The sequence below is a fragment of the Heterodontus francisci genome, chromosome 26 (genome assembly GCF_036365525.1).
Source record: "Heterodontus francisci isolate sHetFra1 chromosome 26, sHetFra1.hap1, whole genome shotgun sequence".
NCBI classification, from domain to species: domain Eukaryota; kingdom Metazoa; phylum Chordata; class Chondrichthyes; order Heterodontiformes; family Heterodontidae; genus Heterodontus; species Heterodontus francisci.
The window spans coordinates 60449815-60475075 of NC_090396.1; the positions used below are offsets into that span (position 1 = coordinate 60449815).

Consider the following 25261-nt stretch of genomic DNA (forward strand, 5'->3'; position numbering starts at 1 on the left):
ATCCCTATGCTTTTGGGACTCCAAATATCTCCGTACCTTTTACCAACCAGGGGGCATAGATTTAGGGTAAGGGGCAGGAGGTTTAGAGGGGATTTGAGGAAAATAATTTTCATCCAGCGGATGGTTGGAATCTGGAACACACTGCCTGAAGAGGTGGTGGAGTCAGGAACCTTCCCAACGTTTATTAAGTATTTAGATGAGCACTTGAAACACCATAGCAAACAAGGCTACGGGCCAAGTGCAGGAATATGGGATTAGAATAGTTGGGTGCTAGATGGCTGGCACAGACACGATGGGCCGAAGGGTCTGTTTCTGTGCTGTATAACTCTATGACTCTATAACTTCCCCCATTGATCATTATCTTTGTTATAACTCTATTATGCGGTACCTTATTAAATACTTTTTGAAAATCCAAATCAATACTACCCACTGAATTTCGTTAACTATTATTTGTTTAGAGTTCGATAAGATTGATGAAACATGACATGCATTTTAGAAATCTGTGCGAACTAATCCTGATTAATTCTTATTTCTCATAGTGCTTTGTAATTTCTTCCCATATTAGAGACCATAGGGGAGGGGTCGCCAACCTTTTCTTTAGGAACATAGCAAAATAAGAACATAGGAGCAGGAGTAGGTCATTCAGCCCATTGAGCCTGCTCTGCCATTCAATAAGATCATGGCTGATCATCCACTTCAATGCCTTTTTCCCCACACTATCCTTATATGCCTTTATGTTATTGGTGTTTAGAAATCTGTCAATCTCTGCTTTAAACATACTTAATGACTGAGCTTCCACAGCCCTCTGGGGTAGAGAATTCCAAAGATTCAGAACCCTCTGAGTAAAGAGATTTCTCCTCATTTCTGTCCTAAGTGGCTTCCCCCTTATTTTGAAATTGTGTCCCCTGGTTCTAGACTTCCCAACCAGGGGAAACATCTTACCTGCATCTACCCTATCTATCCCTTTAAGTATTTTGTAGGTTTCAATGAGATCACCTCTCATTCTTCGAAACCCTAGAGAATACAGGCCCAGTTTTCCCTATCTCTCTTCATGGGACAGTCTCGTTATCCCGGGAACAGGTCTGGAGAACCATCGGTGCACTCCCTCGATGGCAATAATTTCCTTCCTAACTTAAGGGGACCAAAACTGCACACAGTACCTCAAGTGCAGTCTAACCAAGGTTCTATACAACTGAAGCAAGACTTCACTACTCCTGTATTCAAATCCTCTTGCAATAAAGGCGAACATATCATTAGCCTTTTTAATTGCTTGCTGCACCTGCATGTCAGCTTTCAGTGACTTATTGACAAGGACGCCCAGGTCCTTTTGTATATCTACACCTACTAATCTCTTACTTTTTAAGAAATACTCTGCACATCTTTTCCTCCTACCAAAGTGGATAACCTCACATTTTCCCACATTATATTTCATCTGCCACATTCTTGCCCATTCACTAAATCTGTCCAAATCCCCTTGAAGCTGCTTTGCATCTTCATCACAACACACATTCCCACTGAGTTTTGATTCATCTGCGAGCTTGGAAATATTACATTTGGTCCCCACATCCAAATATTGTGAACAGCTGGGGCCCAAGCACTGTTCCCTGCGGTACCCCGCTAACCACAGCCTGCCAACGCAAGAATGACCCGTTTATTCCTACTCTCTGCCTTCTGCCTGTTAACCAGTCCTTAATTCTTGCCAGTATATTACCTCCTCTCCCATGTGCTTTAATTTTGCTAACCTACCTCTTGTGGGGGGACTTTATCTAAAGCCTTCTGAAAATTCAAGTATAGTACGTCCACCGACTCCCCTTTATCAAATCTGTTTGTAACATCCTGAAAAAACTCCAACAGGTTCATCAAATATGATTCCCCATTCATAAATCCATGTTGACAATGCCCAATCAGATCATTATTTTCCAAGTGTCCATTTATCACATCCTTTAGAATAGATTCTAGCATTTTCCCAATGACTGATATAAGGCTAACCAGTCTGTAATTCCCTGTTTTCTCTCTCCCTCCCTTCTTAAATAGTGGGGTGACATTTGCTACCTTCCAATCTGCAGGAACCATTGCAGAATCTATAGAATTTTGGAAGATGATCCACTCTCTCCATAGCAACCTCTTTCAACACTCTGGGATGTAGAATATCAGGCCCCGGGGATTTATCAATCTTAAGCCCCATTAATTTCTCCAATACGATCTTCTTACTAATACTAATTTCCTTCAATTCCTCATTCTCCCAGGATCTCTAGTTCTGGGAGATTTCTTGTATCTTCCTCAGTGAAGACAGACACAAAGTAATCATTTAGCTTCTCTGCCATTTCTCTGTCCCCCATTGTAAATTCTGACTCTGCCTGTAATGGACCCACATTTGTCTTAGCCAAATGTTTCCTTTTCACGTACTGAAGAAGCTGTAACAGTCCATTTTTATGTTTTTTGCTAGTTTACATTCATATTCTAGTCTCCCTTTCTTTATCAGTTTCTTCATCCTCCTTTGGTGTATTCTAAAATCCTCCCAATCCTTAGGTTTACTACTATTTCTGGCAACATTATAGGCCTTTTCTTTTAATCTTATACAATCCTTAATTTTGTTTGTTATCCACGGTTGACTGCCTTCACTTTTGGGGATTTTGTGCCAGGAAGGAATGTATAGTTGCTGTAAACTATGTAATATTTCTTTAAAGACTATCCATTGCCTGTCATGCCTTTTAATGTATTTTCCCAATCCATCTCAGCCAATTTGCCCCTCATACCTTCATAATTTCCTTTGTTCAAATTTAACACCCTGGCTTCAGATTGAACTACCTCAATTTCAAACATAATGTAAAATTCTATCATATTATGGTCACTCGTCCTTAAAGGTACTTTTACAATAAGATTATTAGTTAGCCCTTTCTCGTTACATAATACTAGATCTAAAATCGCCTGTTCTGTGGGTGATTTCCCAACACACTGCTCTAGAAAACCTTCCCTAACACACTCCAGAAACTCATCCTCCACAGCATTAGTGCTCATTAGGATTACCCAGTCTGTGTGCAGATTGAAATCACCCATGATACTGTATTACCCATGCTACATGCTTCTCTAATCTGATTAATACCATGCCCCACACTACCACTACTGTTTGGTGGGCTATAAATAACTTCTACCAATGTTTGCTGTCCCTTGCTGTTACTTAGCTTCACCCAAACAGATTCCACATTCTGTTCTTGCCATCGGAGATCCTCCCATATCAATGTACTGATCCCATCCCATATTAGCAGCGCAACACCACCTCCTTTTCCTTTTTGCCTGTCCTTCCTAAATGTCGAATATCCTTGAATATTCAGTTCCCTGTCTTGGTCACCCTGCAGCCACATTTCCGTAATGGCAATTAGATCATACCCGTTTACCTCTATTTGGACCTTTAAATCATCTACCATGTTGCAAATGCTGCGTGCATTCAGGTAGAATGTCCTTAACCTTATCTTCTTGACATTATTCTGCATTTTAAGCCTAGTTAATGCTCGCCTTTGTTTCGCCTGCCTTCTAATGTTACTTTTCAACCTGTTACCAGCTTTCCTTCCTTCCAATTTGAGCTACCCCTTAGGTTCCCATATCCCTGACAAGCTAGTTTAAACTCTCCCCAACAGCACTAGCAAATCTTCCTGCGAGGATGTTTGTTCTGGTTCTGTTAAGGTGTAGCCTGTCCATCTTGTACAGGTCCCACCTGCCCCAGAACCAGTCCCAATGCCTCAGAAATCTGATGCCCTCCCTCCTACACCAATTCTCCAGCCACGTGTTCAATCAATCAATCCTCCTATTCCTATGCTCAACAGCATGTGGCACTGGGAGTAATCCTGAGATTACTGCTCTTGAGGTCCTGCTTTTTAATTTCCTTCCTAACTCCCTAAAATCTGCTTTCAGGACCTCATCCGCGAGGTTATGCTGCAGCTCTATAAGGCCCTGGTTCGACCACACTTGGAATATTGTGTTCAGTTCTGGTCGCCTCATTATAGGAAGGATGTGGAAGCTTTAGAGAGGGTGCAGAGGAGATTTACCAGGATGCTGCCTGGACTGGAGGGCATGTCCTACAAAGAAAGATTGAGGGAGCTAGGGCTTTTCTCATTGGAGCGAAGAAGGATGAGAGGTGACTTGATAGAGGGGTACAAGATGATGAGAGGCATAGATAGAGTGGATAGCCAGAGACTTTTTCCCAGGGTGGAATGGGCTATCACCAGGGGGCATAATTTTAAGGTGATTGGAGGAAGGTTTCGGGGAGATGTCAGAGGTAGGTTCTTTACACAGAGAGTGGTGGGTGCGTGGAATGCGCTGCCAGCGGTGGTAGTAGAAGCAGATACATTAGGGGCATTTAAGCGACTCTTGGATAGGTACATGGATGATAGTAGAATGAAGGGTAGGTAGTTAGTTTGATCTTAGAGTAGGTTAAAGGTTCGGCACAACATCGTGGGCCGAAGGGCCTGTACTGTGCTGTACTGTTCTATGTTCTATGTTCATCCCTCTTCCTACCTATGTCATTGATACCAAATGTGGACCACGACCTCTGGCTGTTCACCCTCCCCCAGAAGGATGTCCTGCAGCCACTCCATGACATCCTTGACCCTGGCACCAGGGAGACAACACACCATCCTAGAATCACGTTTATTCATAGATTCATAGAGAGATACAGCACTGAAATAGGCCCTTCGGCCCACTGAGTCTGTGCTGGCCATCAACCACCCATTTATACTAATCCTACATTAATCCCATATTCCCTACTACATCCCCACAATTCTCCTACCACCTACCTACACTAGGGGCAATTTACAATGGCCAATTTACCTATCAACCTGCAAATCTTTGGTGTGGGAGGAAACCGGAGCACCCGGCAGAAACCCATGCGGTCACAGGGAGAACTTGCAAACTCCACACAGGCAGTACCCAGAACTGAACCCGGGTCGCTGGAGCTGTGAGGCTGCGGTCCTAACCACTGCGTTTACTGCCGCTGAAATGCCTGTCTGATCCCCTGACTATCGAATCCCCTGTCACTATTGATCTTCTACTCTTCTTCCTCCTCTCCTGTGCAGCTGACCATCTGTGGTGCCACAGACTTTGCTATGGCTACACTCCCCTGAGGAGCCATTGCTCTCACCAGTATCCAAAATGGAAAACCAATTAGCAAGCAAGATAGACTCGTGGGACCCCTGCATTGCCTGCCTACCTGGTTCTCTTAGACTGCCTGGCAGTCACCCATTCCCTCTCTGCCTGCATGCTCCAAACCTGCAGTGTGACCACCTCCCTAAACGTGCCATCCATGTAGCCCTCTGCCTCGCGGATGCACAACAATGATTTCAGCCACCGCTCGAGCTCCGAAACCCGGAGTTCAAGCTTCTTGAGCCAGTGACACTTCATGCAGATGTGTCTGTCTAGGACACGTGGTGTGCCCATGACTTCCCACATACCGCAGGATGTACATTCCAGTTGACCGAGCTGATCTGCCATACCGTAACTTTAAAAACTTTTTATTACAATGAGAAGTAGAATAATTTACCCATTACTCACCAATCTGCTCCTTCCCCTGTACTGAAGAGAGATGCAGCTACTGGAGGCTGGAAAAAGATTTTTAAAAAGCAAGGAGCCCCTCCCTCACACACCAAACTCCAACTTTACAGTCTGTGCACTCAAAGCAGCTCTCAGTGCAGTCAAATTTATTTTTTTCTTAATTTATAGTGCCCCTCCTTACTGAACTCCCTCACTCACCAAACTCTCTTCTTCACACTCTGTGCCTCCAGCAACACTCAGTGCAGACAAGCAGCAGTGTGAGTCCCCTGAAATATACTCTGAAAACAATGCTGAGTCAACTCTGCTAGAGCTCAGAAACCAGTTTAAGCTAGCTACCTAATTAACTAGCCATTGTTACTCCTGTTTAAAACTGCAAGAAACCTAACTTACCTCTTAACTGAAACAGGAGTTTCAATTAATTGTTAACTGTAAACAAAACAAAACTAGTGTTGAGAGATTAACCCTTAACATCCACTCACTTACCAAACTCTCTTCTTCACACTATGTGCCTCCAGCAACACTTAGTGAGCAGAACCTCTGATAAATGAAAAATATCCGAGACACTTAAACATATATTTAAAAAATATGGCTAGACAAATGCAAACTAAATATGTAGCTATTATAACTCCATTATAGTATTATATTGAATATGAAGGAAAACTGATCTTAATTTACATACGAACATTATTTCAATGTGACTACTTGACACTGCATGCAAGCCTGGTCAAGAGATCACTGTACTTGTCAGTGTCCAGAAGCCCAGCAGCGGATTCATTGAGTGGTTGGTGTCCATTTAGCAATGCCATCTCCCTGGAATCTACCTCTCTTGATAGTCTTACATTGGAAATTGTTGTGCCTGACTGAGCTCAAAAGCACTTGGTGTTAAATGCAACAGCTCTTCCTCCATCTGCACTCCAGCTCAACCTGATGTAACAAAAAGACCTACAAAGGAGGTCAAGGACCGAATTCTGCATCCAACACCCACTCCGATACAAACTGGCTGTGTTTCTCGACTCGGTTCCGTGAGCAATGCCTGCAATAAAACAAAAGCAAAATACTGTGGATACTGGAAATCTGAAATAAAAGGAGAAAATGCAGGAAATACTCAGCAGGTCAGGCAGCATCTATGGAGAGAGAAACAGAGTTAATGTTTCAGCTCTGTGACCTTTCGTGTTCTAATGTGATCTACTCAGAGACCATCAGTGAGGTCCTTGAAGCTCGCTATCGACGTGTTGGCAATCCCTGCCCTAAGGGATTGAATTTCCTGTGTTGGGAGAGTGTCAAAATAAAGAGGTGAGGAAAGGAGTTTGGGTAACAACTTGGATCCACCAGATTTCCACCTCAGGAACACTACATCCCAAATTGAAATTGAGGGGGACATGAGAGTCTTCCAACCAGCCTTTCAAAATATTCACAGATTATCCCAGGACTTCTGCCTGGCACGCCACCCAACAGGCCCAGCAGATTTGTTCTGGGCCTACATAAGGCTTCAATGATAAAACAGCATTAACCAGAGAGATTGATTACCATTAAACAGACATCCAGAAGGAAATATATAGTTTAAAAAAAATCTATTTTGCCTTCAACTTTTGTATGAATCGAGCTTTGTGCCTCTTTACCTTATAGTTATGAAAAAAATGGTGAAATGTTTACTGTTAAATGAGCCCTGCATAATTATAGCCTAACCTGCCGAGCGGGAAACTGATGTGATTGAATCAGCCACCCATCAGTGCCCGTCAGTTCAATCCTGTCAGTTTTTCACCAGGCGGGTTAGGTTAACATTACCTCTAAGTTTGGGTCATTTTGTTAGTATTAGTCTCTTTCTTTCATAACCTCCATTAACTATCTGCAGATATCTCTGGCAGTCCTGCAATTGCAAAATCTCTCCCTCTGACAAATGAAGAAAGGCACTTGTTTAGATGAAATTTTGATGCAGCAATGGCAAATATATTGATAAAACAAATACATTTACTCGTAGTTCAAAACAGTTGATATTTTGTACTATAAACAAAATATTCTAATATTCATAGGTAATCAAAGTATCTGTTATGCTTGTGACTCATTAAATTTCACCAATATAGTTCGACTGCCAAATGCTTATAAAAACGAAAATGAAATGTCAAAAACTTTAAAAGAATTAAACAAGAATAAAAATCACATTTTATGTTAAATAGGAATTTCAATTATTTGGATTTTTATGGAAATTTTGAATATTATGTGTTTTCACTTTTAATATTTATAGTTTGCCTTTGAATGGCAGCATCTATATTTTTACCTTAGAAGTAAGTTAACATTTCTAAAGATTGATCTTTTTCACCATATAGTCCTGTGGAAATATCTACAAGGGTCTGGCACAAAGTGGAGCCTGGGGCTGTTTTGATGAGTTCAACAGGATCTCTGTAGAAGTTTTGTCAGTGATTGCAGTGCAGGTAATTTAAAGCTCTTCAATTGTCCCTTCCCTATTTATGGCTAGCAACAAAACTATAATTCTTTTTTGTTCAATTTGCACATTTCAATAGAAATGCCCTCTAGCATCGTGGAAAATTACTCTCACAGTAGTCCTTTCTATGTTATGGCATTTTAAGTCAGAGAGGTAGAAATTCCTTGAGCCATGTTTTTGGTCCTGAAATGAGCACAAATGGAGCCCATGTCCCAATTGAGAGGCCTGAGACCAGACCCAAAATAAAGTCTCAGGCCTCATTTGCATTATTTAGATGGCTGTCGGCACCCATCACGCCTCCACAGGCAGCTTGACCATTTTATAAGGATCAATGTAATGTTAGTGATGCACTGGTTTATGATTTTCCAAAATTCCCTTGATTCTAGAATGGTCTCAGCAATTGAAAGTTAGCAAATGGGTACATCTTCCATCCATCCCAACTTCTGCTAGAGCTTCTGATGTATTTCAGAAGCGAAAGAATAGCGGGAAATCTGAATTCTGCCTTGAGTCCCATCGCAAATCATGACCTGCTCCACTAAAAATTTTCTACTTTTACTCTCGAAAGATGATAGAATTTCTAGGTTCAGTTTTTAATATGCTCACATGCAAAGGGAAAAATTTAATAATACTCAATTTGCGCTTTGACTGGAGAGTTGAAGGAAGTCTAACTGAACCTGATCCCAAGGCCTCTGCAGAGAGATGAACTGAGATGGAGGCCTGGATTCCTTTAGAGCAATGTCGATGATCGCTTAGTTGTAGAGGTAAAGTTGGTCTTGAAAATTCACATGCCTTTAATACCAACCTAAGTTCTGGCATTGGTCATATTGGGAACCTCTGTTCTTGACTACCAGAGAAGCAGAGATCGGGAGAGGTTCCCTCATTTCAGTATTACTTTTGCTATTATGGGTGCAATTTAAATGCCTGATGAGGGTGGAGGCAGTTGGGGGGATGCAGTGCAGACCAGCCACAGATCATTTTTAAAATTGCAAAGTGCCACTTGGTCCCATTGTAAAGGAGCCCACTTCAAACTGCCTGCATTCTTTGCAGATTGAGCTAGGACCCAATTCTGGAACTCCAAGTGGATCCCAACTCCACTTGCCAGATGGCCAGTAGGCCTTCTTCCATCCAGCCTACCAGCCAGGTAACAATGGAACCTAGGCCAGTGTAGAAGAAACTCATAGGAACATAGCAACAAGAGTAAGCCATTTAGACCCTCGAGCCTGCTCTGCCTTTCCATGATTTCCATCAATTATCAGTTGCAAAAGAGAGTGCCAAACATCTACCACTCTTTGTGTGTAGAAGTGTTTCCTAATTTCACCACGAAAGGTCAGGCTCTAATTTTTAACGATACTCCCTAACTGTAGGCTCGCCAACCGGGAGAAATAGTTTCTTCCTATTTACACTTCACTTCCCCCTTAAAACCTTGAAAACTTCGATCAAATCACCCCTTAACCTTCTAACTTGCAGGTAATACAACCCTAGTTTGTGTAATCTCTCCTCATCATTTAACCATTGCATCCAGCACCCTCTTTGGCCCAGGAAATGGAACAGCACTCTTCTTGAGTGAAGCTTATGCCTGCTTCATGTAGGATTTTTTCAGTGCCAGTGCAGAAAATGGAGGCGGTCTGAAATTCAGTGATAATCTGGCAGAGCTGATTTCTGCTGGATTTGCACTAAAATCTGGGGATAAGTGACACATTGTCTCATGCAAATAAAAAGATGATGGAAGAGATGAGAAAAAGTTTAAAATGGAAGGCATTTTGCTGAAGGTTGATACAATTTTAGAAAGTTAATGACTTTAATTATACTCTAACCAAAATTGTTGCAGGTGAAATGTATTCAGGATGCAATACGTGACCAGAAACAAAAATTTAATTTTCTGGGAGAAAATATTATTCTTATCCCTACGGTTGGCATTTTCATTACAATGAATCCAGGTTATGCAGGACGTACAGAACTACCAGAAAATCTGAAGGCATTATTCAGGTAGTGTAACTGATTCATTTGTTTTAATATAATTCTGTATAAATGCTGTGTTTTTAATAAAGTCTGTATTATATGCACATGATATATTAAAATCAGAACGGGGGCCGTGTACTCCTTTCAAAAATAATAGCTCCTATGGGATTTCCAATATTATAATGTAAATAGCTGTTATTATTCCCTGCCATCCCTATAGGTGATGCTTTAATAGGATTTTTCTTTTTAGTCTGAACAATAAGGTGTCATGGTTCTTTGACATACCATCACACAGTGCTACATTATCCTTTATCTCTCACTAGAACAAAGAACAAAGAAAATTACAGCACAGGAACAGGCCCTTCGGCCCTCCAAGCCTGCGCCGATCCAGATCCTCTATCTAAACATGTCATTTATTTTCTAAGGGTCTGTATCTCTTTGCTTCCTGCCCATTCATGTATCTGTCTAGATACATGTTAAAAGACACTATCGTGCCCGCGTCTACCACCTCTGCTGGCAACGCGTTCCAGGCACCCACCACCCTCTGCGTAAAGAACTTTCCACGCATATCCCCCCTAAACTTTTCCCCTCTCACTTTGAACTCGTGACCCCTAGTAATTGAATCCCCCACTCTGGGAAAAAGCTTCTTGCTATCCACCCTGTCTATACCTCTCATGATTTTGTCCACCTCAATCAGGTCCCCCCTCAACCTCCGTCTTTCTAATGAAAATAATCCTAATCTGCTCAACCTCTCTTCATAGCTAGCGCCCTCCATACCAGGCAACATCCTGGTGAACCTCCTCTGCACCCTCTCCAAAGCATCTACATCCTTTTGGTAATGTGGCGACCAGAACTGCACGCAGTATTCCAAATGTGGCCAAACCAAAGTCTTATACAACTGTAACATGACCTGCCAACCCTTGTACTCAATACCCCGTCCGATGAAGGAAAGCATGCCGTATGCCTTCTTGACCACTCTATTGACCTGCGTTGCCACCTTCAGGGAACAATGGACCTGAACACCCAAATCTCTCTGTACATCAATTTTCCCCAGGACTTTTCCATTTACTGTATAATTCACTTTTGAATTGGATCTTCCAAAATGCATCACCTCGCATTTGCCCTGATTGAACTCCATCTGCCATTTCTCTGCCCAACTCTCCAATCTATTTATATTCTGCTGTATTCTCTGACAGTCCCCTTCACTATCTGCTACTCCACCAATCTTAGTGTCGTCTGCAAACTTGCTAATCAGTCCACCTATACTTTCCTCCCAATCATTAATGTATATTACAAACAACAGTGGTCCCAGCACGGATCCCTGTGGAACACCACTGGTCACACGTCTCCATTTTGAGAAACTCCCTTCCACTGCTACTCTCTGTCTCCTGTTGCCCAGCCAGTTCTTTATCCATCTAGCTAGTACACCCTGGACCCCATGCGACTTCACTTTCTCCATCAGCCTACCATGGGGAACCTTATCAAACGCCTTACTGAAGTCCATGTATATGACATCTACAGCCCTTCCCTCATCAATGAACTTTGTCACTTCCTCAAAGAATTCTATTAAGTTGGTAAGACATGACCTTCCCTGCACAAAACCATGTTGCCTATCACTGATAAGCCCATTTTCTTCCAAATGGGAATAGATCCTATCCCTCAGTATCTTCTCCAGCAGCTTCCCTACCACTGACGTCAGGCTCACCGGTCTATAATTACTAAGTTTATAATATCCAAAATAAAGTTTTTAGCAAAATAATAGATTCAAAAATACATATTTCACGAGATCATGATAAAACTTACCCATTAAATTGACATTTGTTTCTTTAAAACTTTAACTTAATTTAACTTTAAGGCCTCAGTGTCTCCCAAATGCCTCGGCTTGAACTTGTTATTTTTGTGCAACGCTGTGATTCTGTTGGTTGTATGCAAATTAGCCCAAAAAAGTGCTAGATATCTAATTTCCTCAGGATATATCAGTCTCTTTCCCTAACAGAGGGATTATTTTTCTTTAGTTACTAGCAGTGACACTTCAGTTGTTTTCCAAAATGATTTCCTGCTCCAGATTTGACTAGAAATTTATATGGGCGAGATGGTAAAGACTCTTTGATGAGCCAAAAAAGAAATTACTGGAGGGTCTTTGGGCTGAATTTTAATCTTGAAGAGCGTATTGATTTGGATGGGTAAAACCAACGAAATTGATAGCATGTCAGGAAACTGGTTCCAACCTGTTGACTTCTGCATTTGACTGGAGAACTAGGCTGCGTGCACACAACGCCGTCAGGCAAGGCAGATTGTCACTTTCCATATGCTAATCGCTCAATTATAGCAATATTGACACATTAGGCTGAACGATGGCACGCTTTAAAGATGGCGGTCTGCCCGTTGCGGAGCCGCTGCGATATTTAGCGTGGTGGCTCATTATAATGCATGTGGCTCGCCACCCGTCAAATGTTGTGGAGGGGTCAGTATTTCTGGTGCCAGTATCGGCGCAGGGTACAGTGCTTGGCAGGTGCTGGGGCCCTCTTTTAAGGGCAGTCAGCACATCATTAATAGAGTCATAGAGTTATACAGCACAGGAACAGGCCCTTCGGCCCATCGTGTCTGTGCCGGCCATCAAGCACCTAACTATCCTAATCCCATTTTCCAGCACTTGGCCCGTAGCCTTGTATGCTATGTCGTTTGCTCATCTAAATACTTCTTAAATGTTGTGAGGGTTCCTACCACCTCTTCAGGCAGTGCGTTCCAGATTCCAACCACCCTCTGAGTGAAATTTTTTTTCCTCAAAGTCCCACTAAACCTCCTGCCCCTTACCTTCAATCTATGCCCACTGGTTATTGACCCCTCCACTAAGGGAAAAAGTTTCTTCCTATCTAACCTATCAATGCCTCTCATAATTTTGTATACCTCAAACATGTCCCCCCTCAGCCTTCTCTGCTCTAAGGAAAACAACCCTAGCCTTTTCTCTTGTCTCTATTCATAGCTGAAATGCTCCAGCCCAGGCAACATCCTGGTGAATCTCCTCTGCACCCTCTCCAGTGCAATCACATCCTTCCTATAGTGTAGTGACCAGAACTGTACACAGTATTCCAGCTGTGGCCTAACTAGCACTTTATACAGCTCCATCATAACCTCCCTGCTCTTATATTCTATGCCTCAGCTGATAAAGGCAAGTATCCCATATGCCTTCCTAATCACCTTATCTACCTGTGCTGCTGCCTTCAGTGATCTATGGACAAGTACACCAAGGTCCCTCTGACCTTCTGTACTTCCGAGGGTCCTACCATCCATTGTATATTCCCTTGACTTGTTAGTCCTCCCAAAATGCATCAACTCACACTTCTCAGGATTAAATTTCACTTGCCACTGCTCCGCCCATCTTTCCAGCCCATAATGTTGCCACTCCAATACAAGAGCTGCACAGAGAAGCCACAGAGTCTTGAGCTGCAGAAAATTCATCTAATTTTTTGGACAGCCCCAAATTCAGAAGATGTCATCAAAGGGGTGTTCCAGGGTGGCCCCACGGTTCAGTGATGCCTCCCTGCTCACTCTCCTCCAGGCTGTACGGGCAAGAGGGGAGGTCCTCTCCCCCAGCGATGGCAAGAGGGTCTCCCGCCTAACCAAGGCAGCCTGGCTGCAGCTGGCAGAGGAGCTCAATAGCCATGGGGCCATCGGTGTGACTGGGTCCAGTGCCACAAGAGGATGAATGATCTTCTGCGCTCCGCAAAAATAAGTGGCACTTTTTATCAGGGCTTCACTGCCATGCCAAAGACATGGAGGTTGGGCAGGGAGGAAAGACGTGACATAAATGGAAGAATGTATGAACTTACCCTTGTCTGCTGCTCAGAGCATGGCACTTAGATGAGTGGCTCACCGAGCAATCCCCACCTTTGGGCCCAGCACCCCTCTTGTGACGTGTGTCGTGTTGATGCACTGCCATGCTGAATATCTGCCTCCTTGCTCCTCCAGACTAAGAGGGCCCACAATGCAAGGGAGGTGAACCGTACCAGTGGAGGCATGCCAGACATCAGAAGGCTCACCGATGCTGAGGAGGAGGCCCTGGAAATCTCTGCAATCCATGTAGAGTGCTCATTCGGTGAAGTAGAGCTCGGGGTCCTGGGTGACCATACATCCATTTGATAGAAACAATGATCAATGTGAAATTGTTGTTGCTTGAGACAATGCTGTCATAATCGTGACATGCGCAACCTCAAGACTGACAGTGTGCTCCTCCCATTCTGTATTCCAGGTCAACGCTCTGAATCGACTCCAGAGGCCCACGACACCTCCCACACCTCGGAGGAAGAGACATCCTCCGAGGTAGCAGCATCCCATGACACTAACGCACCTTCCACCAGCGCAGCTACTGTCACCTCGATGGGTTTCCGTTCGGCCTTAGAGTCTGGGTCACAAGCTGGTGAAAGCACTGCACATGTGCCCGAGCTGTGGGTGGCCAGGTCCATACTGAGCCCCGGGCTACTGATGACCCTCTGTTGTCGACAGCACAGGGCATGCTGGAGCTGCAGCAGCAGTCCTGGCAACATTTGGCGGAGATGCCACAGGCCATGCGCAGCCTTGAGCGGATGATGGGGGAGTCCATTCATGCTACGACAGCTGCCATGTCCTAGACATATGAGCATATGGCTTCATCCTAGGAGATGATGGCGGCCCTCCTGGTCAGCCAGATTCCATTGATTCGCACTGACCTGCAATCCCTCGCCACGGCCATCACACCCACTCAGCAGTGGCAGGGCGAGAGAGGGCGCAGGGGCATGGAGCCTGTCCCTGCCCCTAGTCCTTCCTGGGAGAGCAGAGGGGTTCAAATGATCCCTGAGATGGAGGAGGCGAGCCTGCTCGCCATATCTGGGGTTCATCCCTCAAGGTGATTCCAATGTGGACACTGACCCCTCCGCCCCTCTGCCAGTGAGTCAAGCTCCAGCAGCCACAACATCTGAGGAGAATTCTGCGTTGACATAGGATTTCCCCAGCAAGCCGGGGCCCTTCAGGTCTCATGCACACAGAGGATGACTGCCAAAGTCATCCATAGCCATAGGGCAATCAGATCAGCAGCCTTCCTCCAGTCAGGCTGCTAGCGCAGAGGTTGCACCATGAAGGAGCACCCGCAAGCATTTAAAGAAAACACCGTGACACAAGTGGGAATGCACAGGTGCCACAACACTATGAAAAGTTAATTCATTAAATGTTATTCACTAACGTGTGTCGTTCTTACTGTGTGAATGGCATGTGCCAGCATGCACTGCTCATGTCTCCTCCCTTTACATAATTGGCCTTTCAGAACTGCCAATGTATGGAATAACATTATTGCCATGCCAGAATTATTCATGTGCGTCTCCACGGATGCAGTAACATGGATAGTGGCTCAGGCTGCTGCTGCTTGTAATGGTGGAGACAAAGATAATGTAGATGCGGACTGCTGTACAACAGGTGAACGAGGGTGCTGTGTGGTTTTCAGAGCCCACAGTGGTTGCTCTGGTGTGGAGAACCTTTGATCAATAAGGTGTTGCTGTGCATCTCTTGCTCGCTGCTCATTCTGCATGTGGCACCTAGATGCTCTCTGTCCTCCCATGTGCCTAGCCTGATGTAAGTCCTCTACGTCCTCACCATCCAAGGAGGAGTCCTGTTGTCATCTCTCCTCATTCCGCAAGGCCTCCCCCCTATTGAGCGTGTAGCTGTGCAGAACACAGCAAGCAGCAACGATACGAGCTACCCTTCCGGTTTGTACTGCATGGCACCACCCAGGCAACAGAAGCTCATTTTCAGCATGCTGAATGCCTGTTCAATGGTGGCTCTTGTAGCTCCGTGGCTGGCATTGTATCTCTCCTCTGCAGTAGTAGTGGGGTGTCTCACTGGTGTCAGGAGCCATGTCTGAAAGGGATAGCCCTTGTCTCCAAGAAGCCACCCCTCCATCTGAGCCGGTTCAGTGAACAGCAGCAGCAGCTGGGAATGGCGCAGGATGAAGGCGTCATGGTGGCTGCCTGGAAAGCGGGCACAGATTTGCATGAAGTATTTCCAGTGATCACATATTAACTGTACATTGAGCTGGTGGAATCCCTTATGGTTCACGTATGCAGCTGGTCTCACAGCGGGAGCCTTGATGGCCACATGGGTGCAGTCTATGACCTCTTGCACCTGTGGGCATCCCACGATGGAGCTGAAAATGATGGCCCTCTGGGCCTGGCTCCCAGGGTCCGTCGTGAAGTGGACATAGTCACCAGCCCTCCGGTACAGGGCACGGTGACCTCCCTGATGCAGCAGTGCACTGCTAACTGTGTGACCCCACAAAGGTCCCCCGTGGGCCCCTGAAATAATGCAGAGGTGTAAATGTTAAGAGCCACTGTCACTTTGAAGACCACAGGCATAAGATGTCGAACAAAGTCCATCGGCTACAGGTCATTGTTGTACAGGGCACAGAGATGTGTCACCACCACTCTCAACGTACACAGTTGCCTCTGATACTGGCGCTCAGACATCTGCAAGTATGTCATGCGGGACCTGTAGATGTGCGACGATCTGTTGTGGCGAACTCTCCGTGGTGGCTGCTGCTGCCCACGACCTAGGGCCTCTATGTGGGCTGCACCTGCCTGCTGGTTTTGCCTGCGGCACATATGGATCCTCACGACAAGAGGATCAATGAATATAGGTGAACCATCCCCATCTCAAGTTGCAATTCAACTCGGCTCCTTCACTTCTTCGAAGGTACCTAACAGGGCATCAGGTGCTTTCATGCATCAACTATGTGGCATGGAATGACATTGCCTGTCTTAGCTCCCACTAAGAGTGACACAGCATGACCACACTCAGATTGTAACAGCTGCATCAATTGGCCCACCAGCCAGATAACCTTTACACGTCTACTTTTTCTGGCACCCTCCCCACACACTGGGTGACTGGAGTGCCATTCACTCACACAAACAAGCAATGGTGCTGAGCGGCCATCCTTTACGGAGGGAGGGTACGCAGTACCTCCCTACACATCTGCAGAGTTGCGCCCCAGTAATGCCATCCCACCCCTACCTCTGTACACTAGCTTTCAGAGTTGCGCCGCCAGTAATGCCATTTCCCCTCCCACCTCTGTCCGCACACTTGCAGAGTTGCGCCCCCAGTAATGCCATCCCCCCCTCCCACCTTCGTAGACACATTTGTAGAGTTGCACCCCCCGTAATGCCATCCCCCCTCCCACCTCTGTACGCATGCTTGTAGAGTTGCACCCCCAGTAATGCCATCCCCCCTCCCACCTCCGTATACATGTTTGCAGAGTTGTGCCCCCTGTAAGACCATCCCCCATCCCACCTCCCTTCATGCTTGCAGAGTTGTGCTCCCGGTAATGCCATCCCCCCTCCCACCTCCATACACACACATGCAAAATTGAGACGTGTCTCGCAAGACTTAACTGCATAGGCTCCGATGACTGCTACTTCTGCTGTCCTGCCGGCTTTTCTTAGTCATAAACAGGACGGCAGGAAAATGCTGAATTGTGGACAGTGGGATGCATAATGAGGCAAAGGAAGTAGCACTTTGAATATTTAAAATGGGTTGCCACCGCCAAGTGGCGGGGGAGCTGCTCTGAAGCCCCGCCGCTGTTGGTAAAAGGGAGCGGGGCCTTTCCGACATTGGGAAGCCTGGCAGGCCTCTCCCAGAAGTATTTTCCAGGCACCCCCTCGCCACGGACCCCGACGTCGGGGGTCTGGTAAATTCCAGTCTACTGTTTTCAGTTTAACGTTTGGCCCGTTGGGTTCCTGGGCTTCCTGAAACTCGCAAGTGATACCAAGGCGAGCACGCAGTAGCAATTGGGGGGGGCTGATGCAATCTCAGGCAAAGATACCAATAAATACCCTGTATTCATAGCTGTTATGTTACCTACTAGTGGGAAAGGGATTCTTCGCAGTTCTTTAGCTAAGAGATTCCTTTGAACAATTTAGAGGTTACTTTCTACACTCTGGAGGTTTACTCTATCACATCTGCTTAAGCTGCCTCAGATTAAACCTCGGTTGAGGACCAAGATACCCAACAACAGCACACGCAGCAGCCTGCTGCTCACAGACCTGTAGCTGCACAACAGAGTTGCAACCAACAAAGAGGTGCAGCACACAGGATGTCCTATCCATGAAACCGAGCTTACTTGCAGAGGCTCAATTTCCTAGACGCATCTGAACAACAGTGTCTCAGGAGACTCAGGATGTCATGTCAGGTAGTGTCAGACATCTGCAATCTCCTAGAAGAAGACCTGCTGCCTGGCCATGCATTATCAGTGACTGTCAAAATTACCACGACCCTCAACTTTTTTGCTTCCAAATCCTTCGGGGCTCTGCCGCAAATATATACAGGCCACTTACCATTGAGCACCCAAGAATGAACAAGATGTGAAAATGGTGTAAAAGAATATTATTTATGTGAGTTAAATAAAGAACAAACAACATTTTATATCAAATATCAAAGCAACATTTTCTCAATTTCTCTGTTTTTCTCAGACATTTTCTCTGTGTATACCCTTGTGCAATTATACTTCCTTTGCTGCATTTACATGATGCAACCTGAGTGGCTTCAACAGAGGTAGAGGCAGGCTGTTCCGATCTCTGCTTTGACATTGAGATGCTCTTGGCTGATGCCCTCTCAGTTTTGGAGCCCATCAAGGCTCCATCAAAGACTGCTCCACCTGCATCAAAGACTGCACAGACTGCATCTGTGCAGGGGCATACTCAACCACCAAGAGACAAGGCAGCATGTGGGCTACTGACTGAGAAGTGGGCTGTGAGTGAGAATTGGAAGTGCTTTGAGTGGAGCCCCCACTTCCATCACTCCTTTTGCCTTTGTTCCTCTCATGGTTCAGCTGCACTTCACAGCTATCACTGTACTGGAAAACACTTTGGTGCAGATCTCAAAACCATGACCTCTACCATTAGGAAGGGCAAGGGCAGCAAGTGCATGGGAACATCACCCCCCCAAGTTACACACCATCCTGACTTGGAAATATTTCGCTGTTCCTTCCTCATCGCTATTTAAAACTCCTAGAACTCCCTACCTAACAGCAGTTGGGAGTACTTTCACTTTCATGGACTGCAGCGGTTCAAGAAGGTCGCTCACCACCATCTTCTCAAGGGTAATTAGGAATGGGCAATTAAAGCTGACCTTTCCAGCAACCCCCACATCCCCTGAATGATTTTTTTAAAAAATCAGTGCGGTCCTATAAGGCTAAGGCTAAGGTATCTGTCAGCTTCTTATTAAAGGTGGCAGACATTTTCGCATCCATAGTCTGCATGGTGGTGTTATAGGTGTACATAGACTAATTTGATTGGAGCATATGACAGTCCATGGCACTGGCCGCTCTATCCATGGAAGGAGACTTGTGACATCACCCCTCACATGCATGAGGTGGACTCCTCCAAACTCTCTGCAATCGTTACGCCTTTGAAGGCATGTCAGTGCATCACACATTGTCTGCTGCCGCTCAGTGATTTTCCTCTTCAGCGATAGCTCTCGACGTGCAGCATTTGTGTCCAACTGATTAGAACTTGGTGAGGGCTGTGCCCTTTGACACAGTTTCTCCACTGCTGTCATTGTCTCCACCATCTACTCTTGCCCATGTATGTTGTGAGTCACAAGGTGAAAATCCATCCATCTGCCTTACTGATCCCACTGAAGTGTGAGTACCAGAGCTGGTGCATGCTCTGCAAGAGTCCTGTGACAATATACCTGCAGTAAGACTCAGCTGCTCTGAGGACTCATCATCAGCAACCTACACCAACTCCTGCTTCATGACCTTATCAGAGATGGAAAACATAGATTAGTCCTGGAATGTTACAAATTAATGTTGCAAATGATGGGTGGCACAGTGGCGCAGTGGTTAGCACCGCAGCCTCATAGCTCCAGGGACCCGGGTTCAATTCTGGGTACTGCCTGTGCGGAGTTTGCAAGTTCTCCCTGTGACCGCGTGGGTTTTCGCCGGGTGCTCCGGTTTCCTCCCACAGCCAAAGACTTGCAGGTGATAGGTAAATTGGCCATTGTAAATTGCCCCTAGTGTAGGTAGGTGGTAGGGAATATGGGATTACTGTAGGGTTAGTATAAATGGGTGGTTGTTGGTCGGCACAGACTCGGTGGGCTGAAGGGCCTGTTTCAGTGCTGTATCTCTAAATAAAAAAATAAATAAATAAAATTATCATTAAAATAATCAGATTTCACACACTGATCAAAACAAATCAACAGGACTGAAAGTTGTATGACATGTGGGTGGCTTTTATTTAATTGTGTCACCAGATAGCTGGGGGATCCCTGCCTCCACCGATCTCCACTGCCACTTCTTCTGCGCTTGTCAGTTGCGTAATGTTTCGATGGCCCCCTCTGGTTCTCGCCCTTGCCCTGGTGTTCTGTGCTCTCTTCTTCTGCAAGGAGAGAAAGAAGAGACTCATGACTTAGTGTAATGGCATGTGTTCATCATATGGGTGGAATGCATTTAGTGAGGGTGACGGTGAGGGAGTGTATGACATTGCATAAGGATGAGGGTTCGGTGTGAGAGTTGGATAGATGGGGATTTGAGGAAGTGCGTAGAAAGAGAAGGATTGGTGCATCTACAAGGCAAGTGAATGTGAGGAATGATGTGCTGGAATATGCTTGAGAAGGCAGAGTGAAGTAATGGGTGATACACACAGCAGAATGTGCCACTTCATTCACCTTTCCCGGCCTGCCTAGGTCATCAAAACACGTTCTGCACTGAATCCAGGAGATGGCGCCATGTTTCTGCTGCTGGCCTCGTCCACTGCCTTCTGCTTAGTGTCAGCTGCATGTTTCCTCCTCCCATTGTAGGGAACAGTATCACTCTCCTCAGCAGCACATGGAGAGTCACAACACTAAAAAAAGACACAGCCTTTCTCCATGTGGAATCCATTTTGCCACTTCTCTGTGCTTCCGAGCTCCAAACTCGCATGTTTGGAACGACTTGGAGTTGAGATTGCGTCATGTGGGTCTACAACACACCCGCTGCCAATGATTGGATAGGAAATCAGAAGTAAAGTTATAATGCGGTAACTGTGTTAAATTCCACTGACAGACATGCTGCAGTTTTTTCTAGGTTTCCTCTGCGCCATCGGACCCTCACACCAACCTCATCTCACCAGCTCCCAGTGCGTTGCAAAATTAATATCAGGGCTATAATTGCCACCAAGATATTTGAGCAAGTTTTACATCAAGGGGCCAGGCTTCCCACTGTCCAGATTATATTTGAAGGAAAGATAACTAGGTTATCTTTTTAAATGTAGTAATGTATAGCCTGTCAATGATTAATATATTTTCAAATTTGCAGAGCTATGGCTTATTATTTACTTCTCTTCTTTTAGACCCTGTGCTATGGTTGTACCAGACTTTGAGTTAATTTGTGAAATCATGTTGGTTGCTGAAGGCTTCATTGATGCAAGACTCCTTGCGAGAAAATTTATTACCCTTTACACACTATGTAAAGAGCTTCTTTCTAAACAGGTAACTTCAAATCATTGTTTATTTTAGTAGATTGGTCTTTCCAAACAAAAAATGAAAAGTTCTTTGCATGAATGTAAAGTACAAAGAAAGGTGCTCATTTAAGGTATTTTTGTTAATAATGCTGTGTTTCCTGATCCATAAGTATTTATTAACAGCAATAAGTACCAACAATAGCCAGTGATATCCCTTTCCATTTACAGCCCAAAAAAGCAAAATCATAGAATGATGCAGCACAGAAAAAGACCATTCGGGGCATTGTGCCTGTGCCATCTCTTAGAAAGAGCTATCAATTATTTCCACTCCCCTGCTCTTTTCCCATAGCCTTGCAAAATTTCCCCATTCAAGAATATATCCAATTTCCTTTTGAAAGTTACAATTGAATCTGTGTCCACAACTCTTTCAGGCAGTGCATTCTAGATCACAACAACTCATTGCGTAAAAAATGTTTCCTCATGTCGTCTCTGCTTCTTTTTTCAATCACTTTAAATCGGTGTCCTCTGATTACCAACCCTTCTGTCACTGAAAACCGTGGCCCCAGTGTTGACAGGGGCAGGATTTGTGGGTCGGTGGGGTGTGGTGAGAGGAGAAATCTGGTTGAGAAGTCTGGGTTTCCCCATATGCAGTGGAGTTTTAACTCCACAGCGTATGCCTTTTTCTCAATAGGTTCCCTGCTCAGAAGGCAGCCTGATTGACAGACCTGGCTCCCTGTTGGGCAGGAAACACTCTGGAGATGGTTGCAGGAGTAGATAAGGAAACTGCTGCTGCATTCATGGGAAGGTGGAGGGAAGGGAGTGTTTAGATTTTGGAGGTGTCTATTCCCTGTTCACTTTTACTTTCCTCAGTAATTTAGGTTGCCTCTCTTCTGGTCCAGGTGACTTTTCTATTTTGACTAAAATGTGCGTACAATACTAATTACAATATAATGTTATTTCTAGGGCTTGCAGAGCCTGTTGATAAAAATAGTTTTGTTCTGGCGTCTTTAAGCCATTTTATATCCCATTGGTACAGTCCACAGCACAATTCTCCAGCTGTTCAAAACTTATACTCTTTCAGGTAGCTTGTTAACTGATTCATGTACGTGAAAAGATATTTGAGATGTGTTGTCATGGACCGATACTATTTAATTGTTGCAAATGAAATATGACTTAGAGTCATTACAGCACTGAAGGATGCCATTGAGCCCATTGCTCTCTCCAGAGAGCAATCCAGTCAATCCCTTTCTCTCGCTGTAATCCCGTGGACCTCCAAGTTTATTTCCCTCAAGTGCCTATCCAATTTCCTTTTGATAGATAGAACAAGAAGACATAGTTCTAGTTCCACTTCTCCACAGGTCACAAGATATATTTAAATTTTTTCCCACTTACCGATACGGTCAATCATAGACTCTTTTTATCCCAGAATAAAACACACCAATCAGGTTTCTTCAATAAACAACAAAACCATAATTTTATTATCAAACAAGTCTTAACCAGTAATGAAGCAAAGCATAAACACAGATTGAAATATAAAAGTTGCCTTTTTACCTTACACACACACACACACACACACACACACACACACACACACACACACACACACACACACACACACACACACACACACACACACACACACACACACACACACACACACACACACACACACACACACACACACACACACACACACACACACACACACACACACACACACACACGTGTTAACTGAAAAATAAAAAGATTTACTCTTTAGAGCCAGAGTACAAAAAAGACAAAAGAAGAATGTAAGAATGTGTTGGCCAAAAATACGTGCTCATTCTTGAAGAAAAAAGAGGAGATATGAAAAGGTATCAGAAATGCTTTTCTGGTTTGGCGTCTGAAATACATATAGACAGCTGTCACTGGGATCTTCCTAGAACAGTTCTTGACCGGTATGTTGAAGATCAGTTTGGGCAGTCTCCAGGAAAAAATGCAGTAAAAATTCAGGCACTTTCTTACACTTGCTTCTCAGCTTCTCAAGGATAGAAAACTGACGGGCTTTTTCAAAGAGCTGGAACAGACTGAGCTGGTTGTTGCTCCCTTGTCAACATTTCTCCAACTGTCTTCAAACCATTGTCCATACCCCAACTCACTGACCAAAGTGAAACCAAAAACAATGTCACATGAGTCAAGCCTCCTGACCCCTTTAAATCTTGATCCGTCACTTCTTTCTAAACATCTTTCCCCAAGTCAAAATCAACTCCAGCTGGATAATTATTTGAAGATCGGTACCTTCCTATCTGTTTACAATCCAGACCTCTCAGTAACCCTTGTAAAAAAATCCATGGACTTCTTTTCAGTTTTAAAACACATATCTTCAAAATCTAACAAAAATAGTGGAAGCACTGATAACACCTTGATATTCAATGGCATTACCATCACTGAAACCCCTACTATCAACATCCTGGGGTTTCCATCAACCAGAAACTGAACTGGAGCAGCCACATAAATCCTGTGGCTACATGTGCAGGTCAGAGGCTTGGAATTCTGCGGTGTGTAACCCAACTTCTGACTCCCCAAAGCTTATCCACCATCTAAAAGGCTCAAGCCAGGAGACTGATGGAATACTCTCCACTTGCCTGGATGAGTGCGGCTTCAACAACACTCAGGAAGCTCAACACCATCTAGGACAAAACAACCTACTTGATTGGCACCCCATCCACCACCTTAAACATTCACTCCCTCCACCATTGACACTTAGAAGGGCAAGGACAGAAGGCGCATGGCAACACAACCACCTGCAAGTTCCCCTCCCAGTCACACACCATCCTGACTTGGAAATATATCTCTGTTCCTTCACTGTCACTGGATCAATATCCTGGAACTCCCTCTCTAACAGCACTGTGGGTTTCCCTGCACTACATGGATGCAGCGGTTCAAGAAGGCAGCTGACCACCACCTTCTCAAGGGCAATTAGGGATGGCAACAAATGCTGGCCATGACAGCGAAAACCACATCCCATGAAAGAATTTTTTAAAATGCCTACGGAATTAAAGACCAGTCAGCTTAACATTGGTGGTCGGAAAAATAAGGAATCCTTACTAAGGGAGAGAATAGAAGAGCATCTAGAAAAGAAAATATGATAATGAATAGTCAGCATAGATTTCAAAAGGGAAAATCTTGCTTGACCAACCTTATAGAATTTGTTGAGGCGGTAACAAAGTAGACAATGGTAATGCAGTAGATGTAATTTAGCTGAATTTTCAAAAGGCCTTCAATAAGGTGCCCATAATAGATCAACAAATAAGGTCAGAGAATTGACAAGGGAGTCAAAGGTTATAGTAGGTAGACAGGAAAGTAGAGTTGAGATCGCAATGACATCAGCTATGATCTTAACAACTGGGGGACCAGACTCTATGGGCCGAATGGCCTACTCCTGCACCTAATTCTATGTTAATATGTAATACAGAGTCAGGGGTCAAGTGGCAGAATGGATTGCAAGCTGGCTTCAAGACAGAAAGCAGACAGTAGAAGTAAAGGGTAATTATTCAGAGTGGCAGAAGGTGGGAAGTGGTGTTCCACAGGGATCACAGGTGGAACCACTGCTCTTCAGAATTTATATTAACGATATGGACTTTGGAATCAAGAACGTAATTTCTAAATTTGCGGCTGTCACCAAATTTTGGGGGGCGAGGGGGGCAGTTGTAGATAATAAATACTGAGGAAGACTGGAATAAATTACATGAGGACATTGATAAACTTTCAGAATGGGCAAATAATTGGCAAATGGAGTGCAACACAGATAAATGTGAGGTAGTACATTTTGGTCAGAAGAATAGAAGGTTTCCCATTTCTTGGAAGGTGTGAATCTAGG

General features: G+C 44.6%; 1 protein-coding gene across 1 annotated transcript in view; it reads left to right on the forward strand.

Moving 5' to 3' along the window:
* The window catches only part of LOC137384384 (dynein axonemal heavy chain 17-like), a 1056876-nt gene that overhangs the window by 498343 nt on the left and 533272 nt on the right, over positions 1-25261 (forward strand). The window contains exons 37-39 of the mRNA XM_068058353.1: positions 7869-7973; positions 9813-9970; positions 21292-21430. Of these exons, the coding sequence (XP_067914454.1) occupies positions 7869-7973; positions 9813-9970; positions 21292-21430 (402 nt within the window). The remainder of the gene's footprint in view (positions 1-7868; positions 7974-9812; positions 9971-21291; positions 21431-25261) is intronic.